Source organism: Hemibagrus wyckioides, linkage group LG20 (assembly GCF_019097595.1).
Source record: "Hemibagrus wyckioides isolate EC202008001 linkage group LG20, SWU_Hwy_1.0, whole genome shotgun sequence".
Classification (NCBI taxonomy): Eukaryota; Metazoa; Chordata; class Actinopteri; order Siluriformes; family Bagridae; genus Hemibagrus; species Hemibagrus wyckioides.
The window spans coordinates 7,290,552-7,311,229 of record NC_080729.1 but is presented as its reverse complement, the minus strand read 5'-3'; the positions used below and the strand labels follow the sequence as shown (position 1 = coordinate 7,311,229).

At 38.1% G+C, this 20,678-nt stretch overlaps 1 protein-coding gene across 1 annotated transcript; it reads right to left on the bottom strand.

The window, feature by feature from the left end:
- mmp28 (matrix metallopeptidase 28) lies at nucleotides 1-20,494 on the bottom strand. Its single transcript, XM_058418477.1, has 8 exons — nucleotides 20,187-20,494; nucleotides 15,705-15,775; nucleotides 15,076-15,263; nucleotides 7,714-7,935; nucleotides 7,233-7,478; nucleotides 2,778-2,921; nucleotides 1,641-1,808; nucleotides 1-1,472 (listed from the first exon to the last, which is right to left on the bottom strand). Exons 1-8 carry the CDS (start codon nucleotides 20,286-20,288, stop codon nucleotides 1,081-1,083), a joined length of 1,533 nt encoding a protein of 510 aa, XP_058274460.1. The 5' UTR covers nucleotides 20,289-20,494; the 3' UTR covers nucleotides 1-1,080.
- Between the last annotated feature and the right edge of the window lie 184 nt (nucleotides 20,495-20,678).

Below are 20,678 nucleotides of genomic sequence, written 5' to 3'. Positions count from 1 at the left end.
ATTCAGGTTGGCAGAATGGTTGTGTGGAGTCTTTAATAGGTATAAGAAATGATTTAAAAATGACAAACAGTGGGGTGATTATCCCTGGTGCAATTTCATCTCTATATACTGACAAGTAATATAAAGATTAATATTAATATGATTCACTTCATCAATGAATAGATACACTATATTGCCAAAAGTTTTGGGACATCAGCCTTCATATGCACATGAATGTAATATAGAGTTGGCTTGCCTTTTGCAGCTATAACAGCTTCAACTCTTCTGGGAAGACTTTCCACAAGTTTTAGGAGTGTGTTTATGGGAATTTTTGACCTTTCATCTAGTAGCGCGTTTGTGAGGTCAGGCACTGATGTTGGACGAGAAGGTCTGGCTCCTAGTCTCCGCACTAATTCATCCCAAAGGTGTTCTATTGGGTTGAGGTCAGGACTCTGTGAAGTTCCTCCACACCAAACTCACTCATCCATGTCTTTATGGACCTTGCTTTGTGCACTGGTGTGCAGTCATGTTGGAACAGGAAGGGGTCATCTCCAAACTGTTCCCACAAAGTTGGGAGCATGAAATTGTCCAAAATATCTGAAGCATTAAAAGTTCCTTTCACTGGAACTAAGTGGCCAAACCCGACCCCTGAAAAACAACACCTGAATTCAATGATTTGGAGGGGTGTCCCAAAACTTTTGGCAATACAGTGTATGTTGTTGGCCCATCTATCTGAGGTCAGTTCATTTAAAAAATTAAAAAATAATTCTCATCATAATTACAATACATAATACGATTGCATGTTATAGTGGCATGAAAAAAAAAAAATTGTGTGATTAAATGTGATTAAATTCAAATCACATCTTGTAAACAGTACCAGCACCCAAAATATTGTCACGTTCTATACCTTTGTTCTAGACTCATTCCACATGATTATACAACACTACCTCCTCTTGTCCCTCCATACAACAGCATCAGTTTAGCACCAGACAGAAAAAAACAATCACATGTCAAAATAAAAAGCCCTTTTCAGTATTCTGTTGAATTGCACGTCGCTCCCCTGCACTGTTCGAGAACATTTCACTTCACCATTGAATCTGGTCACAGCACGTCATTTGAGGGAGTTGTATTGCAGCCAGTCCATGCCAGCTTCTTTGTCCATTGTCCGCTTGCGGTGACACGTAGTTTCCTTGGATCGAACCTCCAGTACTTCTGTTCACGGAAAAAATAAAGCCGTCCGTCGGCTCTTGTCACGGCACCGTTGGTCCCTCGTGGTACTCCCTTCCAATCAGCAAGACCTCTAGGGTAGTATGGCTCAGAGCGCAGTGTCTCCAGGTTTAACACAAAGTAGCGTGAGCCTTTAAAGACCACCATGTGGCCCAGAGGAGCATAGAAGAAGGCGCAGTCTGGGTGTCGTGGCATGTCACACTCGCTGCTCTTCCTGGGGAAGCTGAGGTCCAAAACTGTGCCTGAATATCGCCATATGTACTTGCCTGTCAATTAAAGAAGAGCTTAAAGCAAGCTTGTATATATATATATATATATATATATATATATATATATATATATATATATATATATATATATATATATATATATATATATATATTTCAATCTGTTCCTCCTTATTTTTAAAGCTACTAGCATTAATAAGAACCCACCGCTGAAAAAGTAAAGTTTGCCATCCAGTGGGGAGAAGGCAGCAGCCTCGATGGCGAATGGAAGCTGAGGCCAACGCTTCTTCAGGGGAAGTGGAGCACTTACATTACCCTCGGACGTCACCGTCCAGAACAGACCACCTCTGAAGACCAGCACTGTGCCGTTCCCATCTTTTAAAAAGAGCAGAGACAGATGAGTAAGAAAAGCAGAGCACTGCAGGACCAATAGGGGTCCTCAATGAGCACAAATTTAAAGTAAACGTTCAGGGCATTACTCTGAGAGACACAATATAAAGGATGTAGAACAGGAGCCACACACACACACAATTTCAGAAAAGCTGAAATTTCTTTCATAATGAAAATCAGTCATTTTAAAACTGATAAAATGTTATGGTTATATATTGTCATGTTCAAATCCAAGATAAAAACCAAGACCAAACTGAGGTAACAATAGAGGAGACCAGGAGCAAGTTCTAGTTGGTCAGATCTACAGATCTATTTAGACTCAATTATCTCATACAAATGCAGCATGGCTCAGTCATATAGTCTGGTTTGTAAAATATCTAAATGTATTTAAGTGGTAAATCTGTAAATAAATAAAAAATAAATAAAACACAAAGTAAAGTAATAAAAATAAAAAAATAAAAATAAAAAAATAAATAAATAAATAAATACAAATAAATTATAATAATAGTAATAATAGTAAAATCTAAGTAAATTGTAGAAGTTGCAAAGTTTCTTGGTATTGTTTATTTTTTTGAAGAGCAAATACAATCAAAAATAAACAATTACACAACTAAACATGAACTATGGATACAAAACGGTGTGTGTGTGTGTGTGTGAGAGAGCGAGAGAGAGAGAGACAGAGAGAAAGAAAGAGAGAGAGAGAGAGAGAGAGAGAGAGATCAAGGGTCATTCACTGCTTACTGTATTGACAATCCTCCTTTACTCTTTGAATTATGTTCCATTTACTCACGTTATTTTCTTTGTGAATGACAGAATTGTTACACTCAATCATGTATAAAATAGATAGATAGATAGATAGATAGATAGATAGATAGATAGATAGATAGATAGATAGATAGATAGATAGATAGATAGACAAACAAGGGTTACTGCAGTATTTTGTGGTTCCCTTACCCATCGTAATTGCATCAAATGTGTTCCTGCAATAGTGGGGCTGGGTCAGATCTCCCATAGGCTCCTGAGATAACTCCCAATCCTGCATGGCCCAGCTAAGATCTTGGCTTGGGATCTGGACCACTGCACCTCCAGATGGTTTACCTACAGACATCGTGAAGCAAGCAAGCAAGCAAGCAAGAAAGAAAGAAAAAGAAAATTAAAAAATTGGAAGTTCTGTTTAATTATAACTATTATTTCAACTCAACAGAGAAGGTAAACAGTGCTTTAAAGCAAAGATTAAGGAACTTCACAATATTATTTGGTAAAATTCGGGTCAATGGCAATCATTGAAGCAAATGATGAATTTCTAGCCATCTAAACAACTTACTGTTTCTTCCAAAACCATATAGAGTAATGGTTTATAGTCTCACTATCTGTTTCACCCAAAGGTTTCTCTCAAGGTTTCTTCCTCACTTATTTTCTTCTTGCCATTTTCACCACATCAGGTGTCTAAATCTACTTCTACACAGGCTGCTTTGTGAAAATTTCTATTGTTAACAAATAGAAAGGAACAGAAAACATAAGTTCTATGTAAATGTAAAGTCAAAGACATAAGTTATATAAAACAAGGACTGTATTTATGGATGCAGGAAAAGTGCTAGAAAAATCCAATGCAATGTATTATACAAAGCTTCCTCTGATAAGACTCAGGATGGCCGCACACCGATTTTGTTTGCAAAAGGCTGAGCAAACATTTGCGCTAACCACAGATAATATCTCCATCCCCAAAGGACAGTTTTGGAGGAACAGCTGAAGATATAGCAGGAGACTGTATGTCTCATGTTTGGTTCTGGGTGGTTGAGCTCTGGATATGTGTGCGGTCCATGGGATATAGTTCACTACCTGATTTTCATAACCAGAAATGGTGTGTTCAAGATGTTAAATAGCAGAACAAGACCATTCTTTTACGTTCTTTTACAGGACATATACAATGGATTATACATACATGCAACATGCAATGTATTTGACTTTACATTTACATTTCTGGCATTTGGCAGACGCTCTCATCCAGAGAGTGTTTAAAGTCAATGAATACATTAACACTGGTTTAATAGGTCACAGACACAGGATACAAAAAAAAACCCAGGGAAAATAAGAGCTAGTTTAAGAGCTTCAGGAAGAGGTAGGTCTTCATCCGGTGTTTGAAGACAGTCAGTGACTCGGCTGTTTGGACATCTAGGGGAAGTTTATTCCACCACCTCTGTGCCAGAACAGAGAAGAGTCTAGATTTACACCTACCTCTTACCCTAAATTCTTGATTCTGATTTGGTTGAATCCTTTCCTGCAACAGCAGCTCTGACATTAGAGCAATGTTTGATAATTTTGTAAGGAGTCTTCATATGTCAATGTCAGCTCTTTATAGCAGTCAGAGATAAAGCTGGTAAAATTTTCTGGTATGGGAAGAAGGTCCCGAGGAAGAGGAAACTTTGGTGGATACTCGGTAATAAGTTGCATTTCTTAATTGCGACGGAATGACATATTACATGAAATGCAACTTCTTTAATAAATAAAATGAGTGTTAGCATTGGTAAAATTGCTGTACATCTAGTGTTGAAGGGAAATAATCAACTTTAGAGGGTTAAAAGCACCCTATCACTATCACAGGAAGCCTGGTCATGATAATTCCTTGCTTATTATTTAGTTCTGAACACGTAGTAGTGATGACACAGCGCCTCATTAGACCCACTTTTATTATGATGTTTGTTATACAATATTTCAGCAGTTCAGCTTCTGTGTTGTGTCCTTCATTTTGTACATTTTGCAGATTGTGTGGTTTTGTGTTTGAGAGATACAATATCAGGTTCTCTGTACACTGTCCGTGAGAGTTGCAAGAGATACAGCAGTGTGTGGAGAAGGGGTGCAATTTGGGTTTATCTGGAATCTGGTTATTGTTAAGATTAGCTAGCCTGGGGATCCAGAAAGAAGACTGAGGCCCACCGGCGTCGGACACGAGCACGCACAGCGAGCTCAAACAGGCAACAAGCATCACAAGTATGAATAAAATGAAGTTAGGTTAGGCGCTTTCCTCTTCCCTCTCGCCTTGGAGCATCTCTTCCAGACGAAATACGGTGTGATATCACACCCAAACCCGTGTAGGTCCCCGTGACACAGCACACACGTCCTTCGGTTTTAAGATTACAAAGTAGCCGCAGCGGAAAACCGCCATTCGATCCCGTGCCAAAATTCAAGATCTAAAATTCCCACTCAAAAAGTCTAAGCCCAGACATCTCTTAAAATGTATCTTCTTTATCAAAGTGGCATTGTCTTGTATGATCTGATAGCGCATGCTCTCTCAAAAGCATACGCAAACATCTCAGACTGTTCGTAGTAAAAACCTGTCTTTGTCTGAGCACTCGTGGAAAGATAAAGTGTTTCCAGTAAGCTTGAATGCCAGAGACTGAAAAATTAGATGCATTCCTTCATTCCTTCCCGAGTGCTTCAGGACTGACAGATGGACAAGTAACAGTGCATGTGGAAACCTGCCTGAGAGACACTCACGGGTTTCAATTATATTATACTGAGTTTAGCTTCCTGCTGTTGTGTCTTCTACAGTTACCGCTGTTTGTGTTGCTTCAGTCACCTCCTTTTAGAAATTGGCAGGCATTGATGCTACTTGCTTTTAGGTGAAAATCAGTGACAGATGTAATATTGTGGAATACATAGAAATAAGTAGCATATTAAATTATGTTAAACAGAATATTTTGCATTCCTTGCAACTGCATCTGCCTTCTTTTTTGTCTTATTTCTGTTATTTCTTAAGAATACAGGTCCATTTTACAGGAATGAGCACAATATCATGATGCTTTACGGCTTGATCGTGAATGAGTGTGTGTGTTTGTCTGTGTGTGTGTGTGGTGTTGTATGATGAACTGGCCCATCCAGGATGTATTCCTGCCGTGTATTCCCGGAATCAGTTGCAGATCCATACCAAACCCTGACCAAGATGGTCCATTACTTATGAATGAATTGCTGATCACGATCCTTTTTTTGTATGTGAAAAATCTTCACAATATAGATAGATAGATAGTATATACTCTAGATAGTCTTCTGGACTAATCTAAATGATACCATCTTCTGGCACATACAGCTCTGGAAAAAAAAAATAAGATAGCACTGCAAAATAAAGAGTTTCTTATGTTTTTTCTTCCAGGTGCATGTATTGGTGAGATGAACAGTTTTGTTTCATTTTTTGTGAACTGCTGACAATATTTTCAAAATATAACTATTGTTATTTCGAGTGTATATTTAAAGGAAATGACAACACATCAAAATAACCCAAGATCCTGCAGTATTTGCAGAGCTTTAATAACTCAAATAAAACAAAATGCAAATTATTTGTAAACAAATTGTGTTAATGCTTTGGCTAAATAACATTAAGAAATCAGTATTTGGTGGAATAACCCCGATTTGCATGTGTTTTGGCTCCATGCTCTCCACCAGTTTTTCACATTGCTGTTGGGTTATACCACTTTATACCACTCTTTTTGCAAAAAAGCAAACAGCTCAGCTTTGCTTGATGGTTTGTGACCATCCATCTTTCTCTTGATGACATTCCAGAGGTTTTCAATAGGGTTCAAATCTGGAGAATGGGCAGTGGTGTCTTCCAGAGCTGTATATCCACTTCATTAATTAATTAATTTCTACCTTATACAGTGACATAAAAGAGGTAGTGCATCAGAAAAAGCTATTCGCTTACCACCTTATCATCATTTAGTTGACCTTACCTATCTTTGTTCTGTCCCATATCCAGAAGTAAATGCAAAACTACAGAACATGATATTCATGACGCTTTTTACGTCAAAAGAATAGCAGCTTATGTCTTATCTATATTATGAATAGCACATGATGCCATTTGGACTTGATAATGCTCCGTCCATGTTTCAGGCATTTTCAACTAATGCCAGTCAGTGTAAAATATATTCCTCTGCTTTTCTTTTCTTTTCTTTTCTAAAGATACATTCTACCACATAGTTTCTCCCAGTAAAGATCGGAAGAGTAGAACTCCCGGTTAGAGTTAACTTAAGAATGTTTCTTAATAATCCAAGATAAGACAAAGCCTTATTTTTATTATTTGAGCTGTGGACTGTAATAATGATGCCTTGTGTGAGGGACAAATAAAACTGTCATGGAGGTGAGGCTGTGGAATTCACTCAGCAGGAATATTTACACAACTAACTGTCCAAATAGATGGAAGTTGAAGAGGAAATAATGAACAAAAAATAGTAAATGTTAAGACCGCCGTTCATTTTATGCCCATATGCCAAATGTCTTACTACTGGGAAGAAAATACCAAACTGAATTAATATCAAATACAATGAATGAGACTCAAAATGATTTGTATAGGTACATGTATTTACCATAAACAATTCTATTAAATTATATAAGTGGAATTGTGGGTAATTAAATACATACCGTATAATTGTTGCACAGCGGTAATGTCATCCCAGCTGAGCAGCAGACTGCGGCCAAGCTTCTTATAGTATGGTGACATGAGAGCGTGGCGGACTGGTGAGTGCTCTAATCCCAGTGTGTGACCAATTTCATGAGCAGTGACCAGGAAAAGGTTATGACCTTTGTGGCCGCTCAGAGTCCAGCGCTCAGCTTTATCAAAGTGAGCCTCACCTCTGCATGGGAAAAAAGCATGTGCCAGGGCACCACCTGAGTACAACAAAATATGACAAAGACTGTGAGAGAAGGATAGTGACATCTTCATCATCATCATCATCATCATCATCATCATCATCAACTGCACTGTCATATTATGAGACCATTTTAACACTAAATGACCATAAAAATTGGCTTGTGATAGTATTTGAAATTGCACAGGAATATTTAGAGGCAAAATCTAGCTTACTCAATGACTAAAGTAACACTACATTGATATGCATTGTACCTGGGCCATCGAATGCATTGCTAGTGCCATCGTTATGCTCTCCCTCATAAAAAGCCAGCCGGATGTCTGTCGGCCCCTCGCTCAATTCATGGAAAACCAATCCTGAAACGTTGCTCCAGAGCTGGAAAGCCGTTCGCACTGCCAGCCGCACGGGACCCTGGGACAGATGCCGTGGCCAGTTCACTATCTGGTATGTCAGATGCTGCTTGTACCATTTCCCTCCTACAAAAGAAAGAATACTGAAAACCTCACCTATTTTTTTTATTATTAAGCAAAAAGAAGTGTTACCCAAACACTTCCTGAGATTTTTACAGTAGATTTTTAGAAACTTCTTAAAAGCTCTTTGCTCCACTGAGCTGGTTTATTGTATAATAATAACAGCTGGTTGGCATCAGGCACTGACATGAATACGGACCAACATAACATAGCTTTGCTGCATTCCTGGTGTATTACAAATCCTTAGAGTGACAGGTGGGATTTACAGTTTTAACCGTTTATCTCTGAACAAATACAAAGCTTGGGGCTTTAAGCCAGGTTTACTAGTGAACTCCTGAAGCTGAAGTTTCTAACAGCAATCAGCAATCTGGGAATTCTTATTAATTGGTGCATTTAATATAAAATTTTAACATGTGGTCATGCATTCTTGGTTAAAAGGTGCCTATGAAGTGAGCACACTGTCTTACATTCCTACCTTGAAAAGCGACAAATCAATGGCTTCTATCGCTCGAACATATTTTAAATCATTGTGCAATCAAAAGAGTTCATTAGTATTTCAGTGGAATTTAAAGTGTATGGAGTTAACATTTGTTAAACAGCTGATATACCTGCCTCTAAAGACAATCTTTGGCTAATTGCTGTGCTTTGAGAGGAATAAAACACATATAAGTAGAAGTATGATCAGTTTCAAGAAAGAAAGGCTGCTCCATCCAGTATTATTTTCTTATAACAGCACTGACATTATTTTTAAGAACAACAATTCTCTTTCCCCGAACTTTCTAAATGAAGGTACACACTAACGTCCGTTCTCTCAGCTATGTAAACCAAGAAGAGCTCCTCGCAGCAAGATCTGTAAACAATTTGCTTAACATACATCAGCAGTTACATGACTTGAAAGTAATTACATGCTTCCCAGCCATCAAAATAGCCCAGTGGTCAGTGGTATAGTTTGTGTCTTTGCAAAAATTTGGTCCATATCATTGGCTTATTTACATTGCTTAGACGATATGGTGTGTTGTGTACATGACCATGAGTATACAAAGCATAATTACAAAAAAAACCCCAGCACTGAGAATTAAAATGCAACACACTAAATGCATGAGTCCAATTGACACTGAGCTCATCCAGCGGATATAAAAAGTAATGATCACAAACTGAGCCAATAAGGGATCCCACAAGGGACATGTGATTTTGGTCAGTTAAAAATGAGCTATGGGAAAATAAAGGTCAGAGAAAAGGGGCAGGAAAATCAAAACTACTTACAAAAATGGTCTACAAAATCTTAGAAAGCCAGAAATATATTAAAAATGACGTTGTATTTAATATTTAACCTTTCCTAGACTATTAAGAGTAGATTAGAGTAATTTATTCATTCCCAAAGCAGAAATTGGTGTCACAACAGCTACAACATGAGCAACAGAAAGGATTTCCACTTGCCAAGAGTAGCACAAGACTTACAGTGGACAATAAACTCCCTGAACAAGAAAGAAAGAACGAATAAGCACATACATAACTCTCCAAGTTATATACAGACTGAGATCTATGTAGTTTACATATATGTGTGTAGTGAGAGTAGAGAAGGGATAGAAAATTGCCCCTTTTTTAAATTGGAACCCTAAGAAAGCCATAAGTCATAAAGTCATAAGCCAATGGTGCTGGTAAGAAGGTGAGTCTAAAGTCATCGAAGCCAATTCTCAAAACTCCTATTTTAATTCCTAAAGGTTCTGAATGATTTCATTTATCAGGGAAATGGAAGTATGTGCAAAAATGTAATAAATCCAATAGTAAACTGTCGTCAGGGAAACGCTCTAAGATCTCTGGGGTATAAAGCTTGCCTCCAGCTGTGGAAACCTCAGGAATGCATAGTGATGACCTTCTCTAAATATGCCTGTAAACATTGGCCTCGCTGCAAGCAGGTGTAGACATATTAAATGAACATAGAAACCATCATGAGCCAGATTTAATATTTAAGCTGAATAAAGGAATCTCATGGGCGCATTTTGACTGAAGTCTAACTACAGCACTTAGACCAACCCTCAAGGAAAGGTCAGAGAGAGAGAGAGAGAGAGAGAGAGAGAGAGAGAGTTAATAATCTGAAACACCCCAGGACTTCCCTCCTGGAAGCAATTACAGATGCAAAAAATGCTTGTAATGACAGAATATGTGAGTTATTATCAGGATGTAAATCCCAAGGTTTCTTCTAGAGATTTTTTCTAAAGTCCACAGAGGATTTCTCTGCACCTTGGTTGTTAAGGGTCTGGGGCCACATTTCTAAAAAGCTGATTCGGGCAATTTATTATTAACAGCACTACATGAGTAGTTAAACACAGAAGAATGTGTTCAGTGAACACGACAGCACCACACAGACTGTATGTGTTTGCGGGAGGACTTGGATTATGAAGAAATGTCTGTTATTTTAGCTGCAACACTTTAAAGGATTTGAAGTCAACCAGTGTCTGAGTGCAGATCATACGATTTACGTTGAATGAAGCATGTGGTGAAATGAGAAAACCTTCTTATATTTATATTATATTTCTATACACTCCAGGATTTCCTAATTGGAAATATATTTCTCTTTTTCATGCCTCTCCGCTAGCATTTCAACCTAATCTTCTCTTAACTCACAAGGTAAAAAAAAAGGAGAATATTATGTTTATAGATTTCAACTCCAACTACTGTGCAACATTTTGATTATAAACTGCAATGATCAGGCTTATGGCCATTTTGCTGTGACAATTAAATCAAAGTCTGACATTCAGTGAGTGAGGAAATCTGACTGACTTCCTCACTGGCTCCTTTTCCATCATGATATTTGCAAGAAGACGCCTTGTCAAGTCTATAAAGAAATTCAAATATTACCATGCAGTTTTTAGAACCAAAGTATATTATATACTTCAAAAGCAGAAACCGTCTACAATTTTGATTAATACACATATACTATTTTCAGCTTTTTGTGAAGAATTCAGCCATAGAGAAATCTACTTTAGTCTGACTAGCTGACTATAGTTATATTTATTGAAAAGAATATTCAGGTCAGTAGTGTTACAGTCCCCAATTTTAAAGGTTTCTGAATTGTAATATTTTTTCATAAGCTATCATTCGAGTGTTTTGTTCTCTGATTAATCTCTGAGGCCCATGGACATTTCTAGATGTTGAGTATCTGCTTTGATGAGGCTCAGTGGAGTGATTGAATGTGGGTTTCGGGGTCCGCAGGTAGACACATCGAATGGATTTTAATTTGCTGTGTTTTGGAGCATGTCCATTCTTTGACCATGGCCTTGTTCTGTTTAATAAGTGTTTGTTGGTAATCTATTATTATGACCTTCTCTTGTTCTCAAACCTGCTATGGTGTGATTGCTAAGCTCAGTGATTCATGCTTTTACCACTTGGTGTTTTGGCTTCTTTATAGTCAATTATAAGCCTAATCTTTGCTCCAACAATAGACTCCAAGTTCAAATGTCACTTTCAGACTCATTAGTCAGAAGTAGAGTGATGACATTCCTCATCATTCCACTGGCTTCTAGACATGAACACATGCACACACACACACACACACACACACGTGACTCATATCACTCTGCTAGAACAACATTCAAGGAGACCAGTAGCGTTCAACGTTCCCAGAGATTATTCTCACTTTGCCAAAGATCAGGAAGCTTTCATAAAAGCGAATGTTCCAGCTTTACATCGCAGTCGCCATGGTAACAAACACACTTTGTCTGTGGTTGCTCTGGATTCTTTTCTAGTCCTGTCTCTCTGCCCCTGTCTTCTCATTGGCCTGTGTTCATAGGTTCTTTGTTCTTTCTTCATCAAAGTCTTATCATGGATTCAGTTACTTAAGGTTCTTCCTGGTTTAGACCCTGTTTCCTTCCTTTTGTATATTGGATGGTTGTACTTTAACTTTGCCTGCCTGTGTTTTTAACCTTATTATGATTCTGGATTTGCCTCAGTGAACACAGTTTAATTTTAATTTTTAAATTATAGTTTAATTTTTTTTATCCCTATGTTTAGCTCTATGTTTGTCTGCTTCACTGTACTTTGTCTGTGTTCTGTGTAGCACCTCTGGTCTAGGAGGAACGTTGTTTCACGTCACTGTGTACTGCATCTGCTATATATGGTTGAAGTGACAATAAAGCTTCTTTGACTTTGACTTTGACTTTGTCATCTCACTGCATGCTACAGTTTGTTTTTACACAATTAATTAAACAAAGTATTAAGTTATTATATTAATAACTTAAGTATTAAAAAGACAGAAGAGATTATATTACCAGTCAAATGTTTTGAATAGGCATGTATTAATAATTTTCTTTTTGAACACATGACTACTCAATAAGGCTGGTCTAGCATCAAATAAAACAAATAAAACATGAAAAAAGTCAAATTCATTCTGACTGATTTATATAGAGATATAAACCAATCAGCCATAACATTATGAGCACTGGGAGGTGAAGTGAATAACACTGATGATCTCCTCATCATGGCACCTGTTAGTGGGTGGGATATATTAGGCAGCAAGTGAACATTTTGTCCTCAAAGTTGATGTGTTAGAAACAGGAAAAATGGACAAGCGTAAGGATTTGAGCGAGTTTGAGAAGGGCCAAATTGTGATGGCTAGACCACTGCATCAGAGCATCTCCAAAACTGCAGCTCTTGTGGGGTGTTCCCGGTCTGCAGTGGTCAGTATCTATCAAAAGTGATCCAAGGAATGAACAGTTATGAACCAGCGACAGGGTCATGGGCGGCCAAGGCTCACTGATGCATGTGGGGGGCGAAGGCTGGCCCGTGTGATCCGATCCAACAGATGTGCTGCTGTTGATCAAATTGCTGAAGACGTTAATACTGGTTCTGATAGAAATGGGGGTCAGAATACACAATGCATATTGGGTCAGTGGTAAAAAGTGAACCAACACAATATTAGGCAGCCGGTTATAATGTTATGCCTGGTCGGTGTATATTTATATTTCGTATAATTAATACTTACACTGCCTTTGACTGTCTTAATATGTCTGCCTTCAATAAAGCACTCGTTTTAACATCAATTTAAACATTTAACATTTAACCATCATCATTTGGACAGTTAATATCTCTCAGAACTGTAGGTTTCCTTATTGCATGTTTGTACCATTTAGTTACAAAAGTAAGACTATAGGAAACTGCAGGTGTTTGAATGGCTGCGTACCTTATTAGAGAAACATGGTATAAAAGCAGACTGTTCTCACTTCTGTCTATAAAACCTTTTAGGTGTCTTGCTTTGGGTTTTCGTAACTCTCTTCACCGTCACTGATGGTAAAAGCATCTCTTAAAACTCTTGGCTTTGTGAAAGGTAAATATTTTCTCTTTCAGGTCCTGTTTTTCTTGACTCCCAGTAAACAATACTGCTCAGAGTATGAGCTTCCTGATTAAAATTGCTAAAACAGCTGGTGTAGACTGAATTGTCGTAACATTTGTACCATTGCCTTTTAATACAAACATGATAGAAACAGACATTATGGGGTTTTTAAAAAAAAAAGAAATTGTGGAAAAATAGATTTATAGGTATTGTTTTCACCCAGAAACTAAAAGAAATTCCCTCAACTCACAGTCTTGTACTTAGAAGAAATACAGCTATCTAAAATGTGCTTGTTTGCCCCAAATCTGTGCTGAATCAGCTGGTTAGATTTAAAGTGAGAACAGATTGCTTGCCACAGGAACTGACACAAAAACTCAGTGTTGTTGCATTCCTGCTCTATTACAAATCCCCAGAGTGACAGAGGGACATTTTCCGGAGGAAGTTTTTAGTGAGCACACAAACAGACGTGTCTAGTTTTCCACTGAAACCCTTCCAAAGTGTTCTTTCTTATCGATTCCAGCACAGAATGTTATGCTGATGGAAGTTTAGAAGTTTAGAAACCCTAGTTGTGGTTATTTAGGATGCAGGTAAGATGTGGTGGAATAGTTAAGGTGTATGTATGTGTGTGAGTGTGTGATTGGGCCCTGCAGGTATGGGAGTGTTGGCCTCCTTGCTGAACGTCTGCACAAAGGGAGCACGGGTAGCAATTACTCCTCCCCATGATGTTAGGGCTGAGCTTTTACAAAAAGGCACACCCTGCCCTGGAAGCAGTGCATTTTCTTTACAACACACATTACACACATGACCTTCAGGGCTTTGTGTAGGAATAAAGACAGATATCCCCTGACTTTTATACAGGATTTACATTCTAGCAGTAACTTGATGGACCAAATAACAGGAACCTAACAAAATATTTCATATGATACAAAGCTTCATTCCTTGATATTTGGTTATTTATACTTACACCATGTCTCATTCCCTTTGTATAAAAAAGCTTTATACCGTTTTATTATAATATTATAGCATTATTATATTCAATAATGTTTATATTTAGTAACTGGAGATACCATTCTCCTGGTATTTGATGTCCTGCTGTGAGGAATTGGATGATTATAGGAACACAGTGAGGGAATGGCGTCTGAAACCCACGTGCTTCGTGTCCTTCGAAACCAGCTTCAATTTTGGCCATTATGTGCGACGCAATTACAGATATAATGGCTCCTTTAATCCGTGTTCAAGATGTTCAACAGATGGACACAGACCCTGTGCCTTAACCCTAAAAGTCATGGTTTGTCATTCTGTCAGTAACTACTATAAATTATTTAGTAACTAATAATAAAGTGCAATTATGAGCGTGAGAAGGAAAATTCTAGAGCCTCCAATGTGTCTGCTGGCATAGCTAAGAGCTAGCCACTACAGCAAGATGCTATTATTATTAGTTGTAGCAGTAGTAGTAATATTAGTACAGCTACATTAGTACAGCTACCCACATATCTACGAAAAACTCCAGGAAAAATAAAAATTAATTTCATCATTGTCCAACAATGATGGTGGTTGTTCATAATGCTAGTATACATCATAAGACGCCAAGTTAGCTATGACATGTTGGTAGACTGGCACATGCTGCTTAGTTGCATGCCTTTATTTCCACTGAGGAGCCTATTCAGGACAGGGTTAGTCATGTTTATGTGGCTGTGGATGTAGATTAGCATTTTGCCAGAGCACTTAAGTCCTTGGGTCTAACTTTATTGTAACGTGTCAAGCTACATGTAGATTAAAGTAGAAATTGAAAACAAGTTGTGTCACTAAACCCATACCTGGTCGAGTGTAGCGCTTCTTGCGGATGTGCTGTTGGCTTTGTCCTGTAAAAATAGAGTTAACTCGCTGTGCCCAGGCTTTATTGCTTCCTCTGTCTTTCACCCCACAGCGCGGTGTCGCCATCTTCAACAACGTGGTACTGTCCAGTCTACCAGTGACGGGCAGATGGGACAACCACTGAAACTGCCTAAATTGGGACAGAAGGGAAAATGGTCAATAACATAAACAATCAGGGAAGAAGTCTCCGGTGGGAAACATGCACTGGTAATATATCGGTATGAGAAATAAAAAATGTGCAAGAGACCATTTAACAGCATGATGTGGAGTTTGGCTTCTTTTGAGAGCTGCATGACCGTGACTAATCATGTGAGTTTCACCCATAAGTAATTAGATTACAACTCAGCAGGCCAAAATAGCAAACTTTGAGTGTAAAGTAGAGTGAAATATTGGTGGAATAATGAGAAAGTCACAACATGCTATAGATTTTTCATGTTCTATAAGAGCCCATGTTTTCTGTTCTATTCATATTGTTACATACAGTGACTTTAAACTGCACCAAGTCACAGTCAGTATTTTTAAACTCCAGAAATCAAATAGTTGTACACATTTTAGGAAGTGATATCATTACCTGACAGCTGATGAGACTTCACCGTGGGTGTGATCCTTCTCATGGAGGTAACCATATTTCTCAAGAAAAACCTGCAGAAATATATCCACATAAACGTTTCATTTTGCTTCCAGTGCTAAACCGAATCCTAGATCAAATATGAGACACATCAGACTACTGACTCAGAATATTATGAGATTTTGTTTTTATATAAGCACTCTGTATCTAGTATTACTAATATTTACGTATGATGTGAGCCATCAGACTTCTGTATGGTGGACATCTGTACACCTGCTCAATCATGTGATAGAAGTTTAATGACCAAAATAATTCACATGCAGGTCAAAAGTTTCCAACATTAGAAGAACATTCCATCATTCTCAGTGCCAGTTTAAATATTTTAGAAACTGCTGATCTCCTGAGACTTTCATACACGACTGTCTCTAGAGTTCATGCAGAATGGTGGAATAAAACAAAAAATCCAGTTGGGAGCAGTTCTGCAGAATGAAATGCCTTGTTGATGAGAAAATGACTTTTTCCACAACTCAATTATCACAAGTTCTACAGCCATTTTGTGAGAAAAACCATTTCAGAACGTACAACATGCATCAAGGCACAACACTGAGGTCGTTGGGGTACAATAGCTGAAGACAACCTCAGATTTAATATCCTGTCTGTCATGAACAGGAATCTGAGGCACATTAAAACTTGGCAAAAAAAAAGAAAAAGACCAGGCCTTTTTTCTGGGGAGGAAAATGAGAGGATAGCAGACAATCTGGAGGAAATAGATCAAAAAAAGATCCATGGAGACTGATGTTAATACTTGACATTAATGACAGATTCTTGACACAATATATGATTTTAGGGTTAATCCATTTATAAATACATGCCACGGCTAAGAAGAAGAAGAACTGAGGGCATGAAGCCTTTATTATTGCCCCACACATTACAGCACAGTGGAATTCTTTTCTTCGTATATATCCCAGCTGAGGAAGTTGGGGTCAGAGCGCAGGAGCAGTTGTGATACTGCACCCCTGGAGCAGGAAGGGTTAAGGGTCTTGCTCAATTGCCCAACACTGGAGCTTGGTGGTGCTGGGGTTTGAACCCTGATCCTTGGATCAACAATCAAGAGCCTTAACCACTTGATGCAGCACTGCCTCATTATACTATAATAGTGCTTGAATAAAACCTTACTAAATATATTAGCCAGCCTGGAAAAGGAGAGAATCTCTTCAATTCGCCATAAACTTTAAAAGAAATATATGTTTCTGTTAATTATCATCATCTTTATACACACTTTAAGGCCACACTGTGCAGGAAGACCATTTTAATTCCATACTTTATACTATAATATAAATATTTATTATACTATATTAAATATTTTATAATACTATACTTTGTTTTCATTTCTGCAGTAAATTTATAAGTTTAGGAAACATGTTTGTATATTCACAAAAGTTCTCAGATCACACACGAATGACAGGGACAAGAATCAGCAATGACAGAATAAGCATTTTACCTGCTGAAACACAACATTCGGTCATTTATGACCATCATGTAGTGCTGCAGGCCTCCACAGTTCGGGTTTGAGCTTTATACAAACCCTCTGCACATTCTTTTCACATTCAACAAGTAGTCTCTATCCTTTCGGAGGTTTACAGAAAGCTGAAAGCCCAGTTGTTTGGTTGCCAAATCTATATTTTGACATCATGACATAGAGAAGTGTCCTAAAGATACTCCATAAAACTTTCTCTCTAGACAGTATAACAAAATTATACTCAGTCAAAGCACTGGGGAAAATCCAAGACTAATAAACCAGTGATATGTGTATAAGAGTCTTTCTTTGTTATCTTTTATGACAGAAGCCAGATTTTCTTTTCCATGCCTTAGAGGAATATCTTTCCATGCAGACTCCATATAACCCCAGTTAACAAAGCTGCATGAATGTCCAGACCACACACATACACATAGTATTTATTAAGGTTATGAAGCTTAAGGATAGTATGACATGATGATCATGTGATGTCTGGATTTTTTGTTAACATTTCATACACAGATCTGAATTAGAATCTAAAAACGCTCATCTTTTATGATGATTACTATACAATAGCTGAGGATTATGAGGAGACAGAGTGTGATGTGGTAGCAGTGTAACCACAACAAAATAAAGGAGTTATGTTGACATTTTACATTTAAGAGTCCAATTTACAGTCCAGTTTGCCCACAAAAACACCACAGGGTTTATTAAAGGGAGTGGGAATAGGCACAGAACAGCAGTAAAGAATTATGCACTAGGCTATTCAACAACCTATCATTAGCTCAGTTAAGGTTTGTCAATTCCAATCCTGGAGGCATGGAGTCAGAAAGAAAAAAGTTGATCATTTAAGCAAGCGTGGTGGGTGATGGTGATGGACTATCAGTCTTCCAACAAAAAACCTACATAGACAAAAAGGAATAAAAAAAAAACACTGGTGGCTGATTTTACTAGAAATGTTGTGTTTCTGCAGCACCACAGTTTGGTGATTTAGTTACACAAAGACTATAATGCTCATACTGAACAGCCTTTCAACTCACCTAGTACTGTTAACCTTTATAGAAGAGTCACCCAAGAGGATGTTCTCCTGTTTTAAATCACGCTTTCTTTCTTGTGTTACGGTTTTTATTTCTCTCATCAATGTCTCTGCGGAATCTAAATTCACATCTTAACTCAGAGTTCCTAAGGTTATTACAAAATAAAGTTTACTAAGAAAAGGCCTATCTAAGATACGGAAGACGGAACTGTGTTCAGCACATGTTCTCAAAACAGAACAGAAAGAATTTCTAGGACAAAACAAAGGATATCATGGTAATAAGATGAGGTCATAAACAAATGGTGACACACACTCAGCCAAGGGCCGCAGTCAGCCCAGAACAAAGCGTGCCTAGATATAGAATATATCAGTTGCTTTACATGACAATGTCTCTTGTGCTAAACAAATAAAAACTGAGTTCAACTGAATTGAATCAAACTGTACGTTTACATTTCTGGCATTTGCCAGACGCCCATATCCAGAGCGACTTATATTTTATCTCCTTTTACACAACTAAGCAAAGGAGGTTCAAGATTTGTCTGAAGAATATATCTGGTATGAAGTGGAATTCATTGTTGTCTTAGTGACTGCAAGCTTCCCAGGATGTGTGTCTGCAAAACAAACCCAAATCATCACCTCACCTCCACCATGCTTGACGGCTGGTATGAGGAGTTTGTGGTTCGGTTTTTGCCCAACATGGCACTGTGCATGATGACCAAACATCTCCACCTTGGTCATCAGACCAAAGGACATTATTCCTGAACTTTTCCGGTTTGTTTAGATGCAGTTTTGAAACTTGGGCTTTTTTCTAGCCACCCTTCCATGAAAGCTATACTTTTATGGGCTGAGCAAGATGCTGTGATTGTGTTGTCATGAACATAAACTATAAAGAATTATTGCGCTTCCAAAGGATCGCATTTTTATCTGTCTAAGCATTAAACAATCTGATCTTGGACTTGATTTGCTGGGATACCTACTCATTTGCATTTCTGGCATTTGCCAGACACAATTATCTAGAGTGACTTACAATTCTCTCATAACTGAGCAATTGAAGGCTAATGGCCTTGTCCTTGCTCAAGGGCCCAGCAGCTTGGTGGACCTGGGATTTGAACCTTCTGATCAGTAGCCCAACACCTTAGCCTCTAAGCTATTACAAGCAACAGGTTCAAGACCTGACATTGTAGATCATATATTAAGGTGGTTGTAAAGTATTGATATTAATAAACTATTTCAAATTAAGGTGGTTCACATAAGCAAACAGTTCTTTAAAAAATGGCCTCATGTAATGCTAGATCTGCTTTTAAAGGTTTTAGCAACATGTACTACTAATTACATGCTCCATTGCCAGGGCGTTAGCCACAGACCATAATTAAGCCTTAAGCTAATTATAACTTTTGAGCATATGATATGTAAGGTGTGTGTGTGTTTAAGAGTTGAGCAAATTGCATTTTGGGCTAATTAGCTGCACATGAAATCATGAAGTGAACTGGTTTGATCTGTTTCCATACTATTATAGCGTCACACACACACACACCTATGCGCGCGCGCGCGCACGCACTCAATTTCAATGACTCCTCAGGAGCTGTAGAACTGTAGGCTGCAGGCTATTATTATTTTTAATACTATTTTTCTCTGTTTCTTTTCGCTTTTCCTTCATACACTCCCAAAACAAAAGGGTATTAAACTGTTCTTCTCCTAAAATGATCATGCATCTTAATTCACTCATAAAGGAACACTTATATTCATGTTCCCAGGAGATAAGGAATATTTGGTATATTCAGCATGGATTTTTCACCTGAAAAGTCTAATAAAAGGTACACTATAGGAAAAAAAAAAGTTCTGCAAACAAGCAAAGATAGAGAGCATTTCCCTTTCCTTCTAAAAATGTTTAAAAAGTGCTAGATAAGTAAATCGACGCATCCTGAGCGCTTACCTCGGCATCTCCAGGCTTCAGTGAAGCGCTCACAGCTTGAGATAAAGGCACGCGCAGAAATAACTCCAAGTTCAGAAGAAACGCTAAAAGCTTCAAGTCCATGTCAGGTCTGCAGACTGGTCCACTGATGGACAGCTGACCAATGCTTTCCCCAAGTCAGTATGAACAAGAAATTACCCGTGCCATTTAATCCAACAGAAAACGCCTTTCTAACTTGCTTATTTTACATTGACACTTATTCAGAGGACTAACATAAATCAGGGGTAGGTCCAGCTTCATAGCTGTAAGCAAAATGCTAAAGGGAGGTGTGTGTGTGTGTGTGTGTGTGTGTGTGTGTAGGGGAACCGCCTCCCAAAGTGCACACGAAGGGAGGGAAAAGAGAAAACCAGCCCATTTACTAGCGTTAGAAATGTTCTCAGGATTTTGACAGACCTTAAGAGTTAAAGATTCAATATGCACTGCTAAAGGTTTCAACATCTACACATTTTTTAA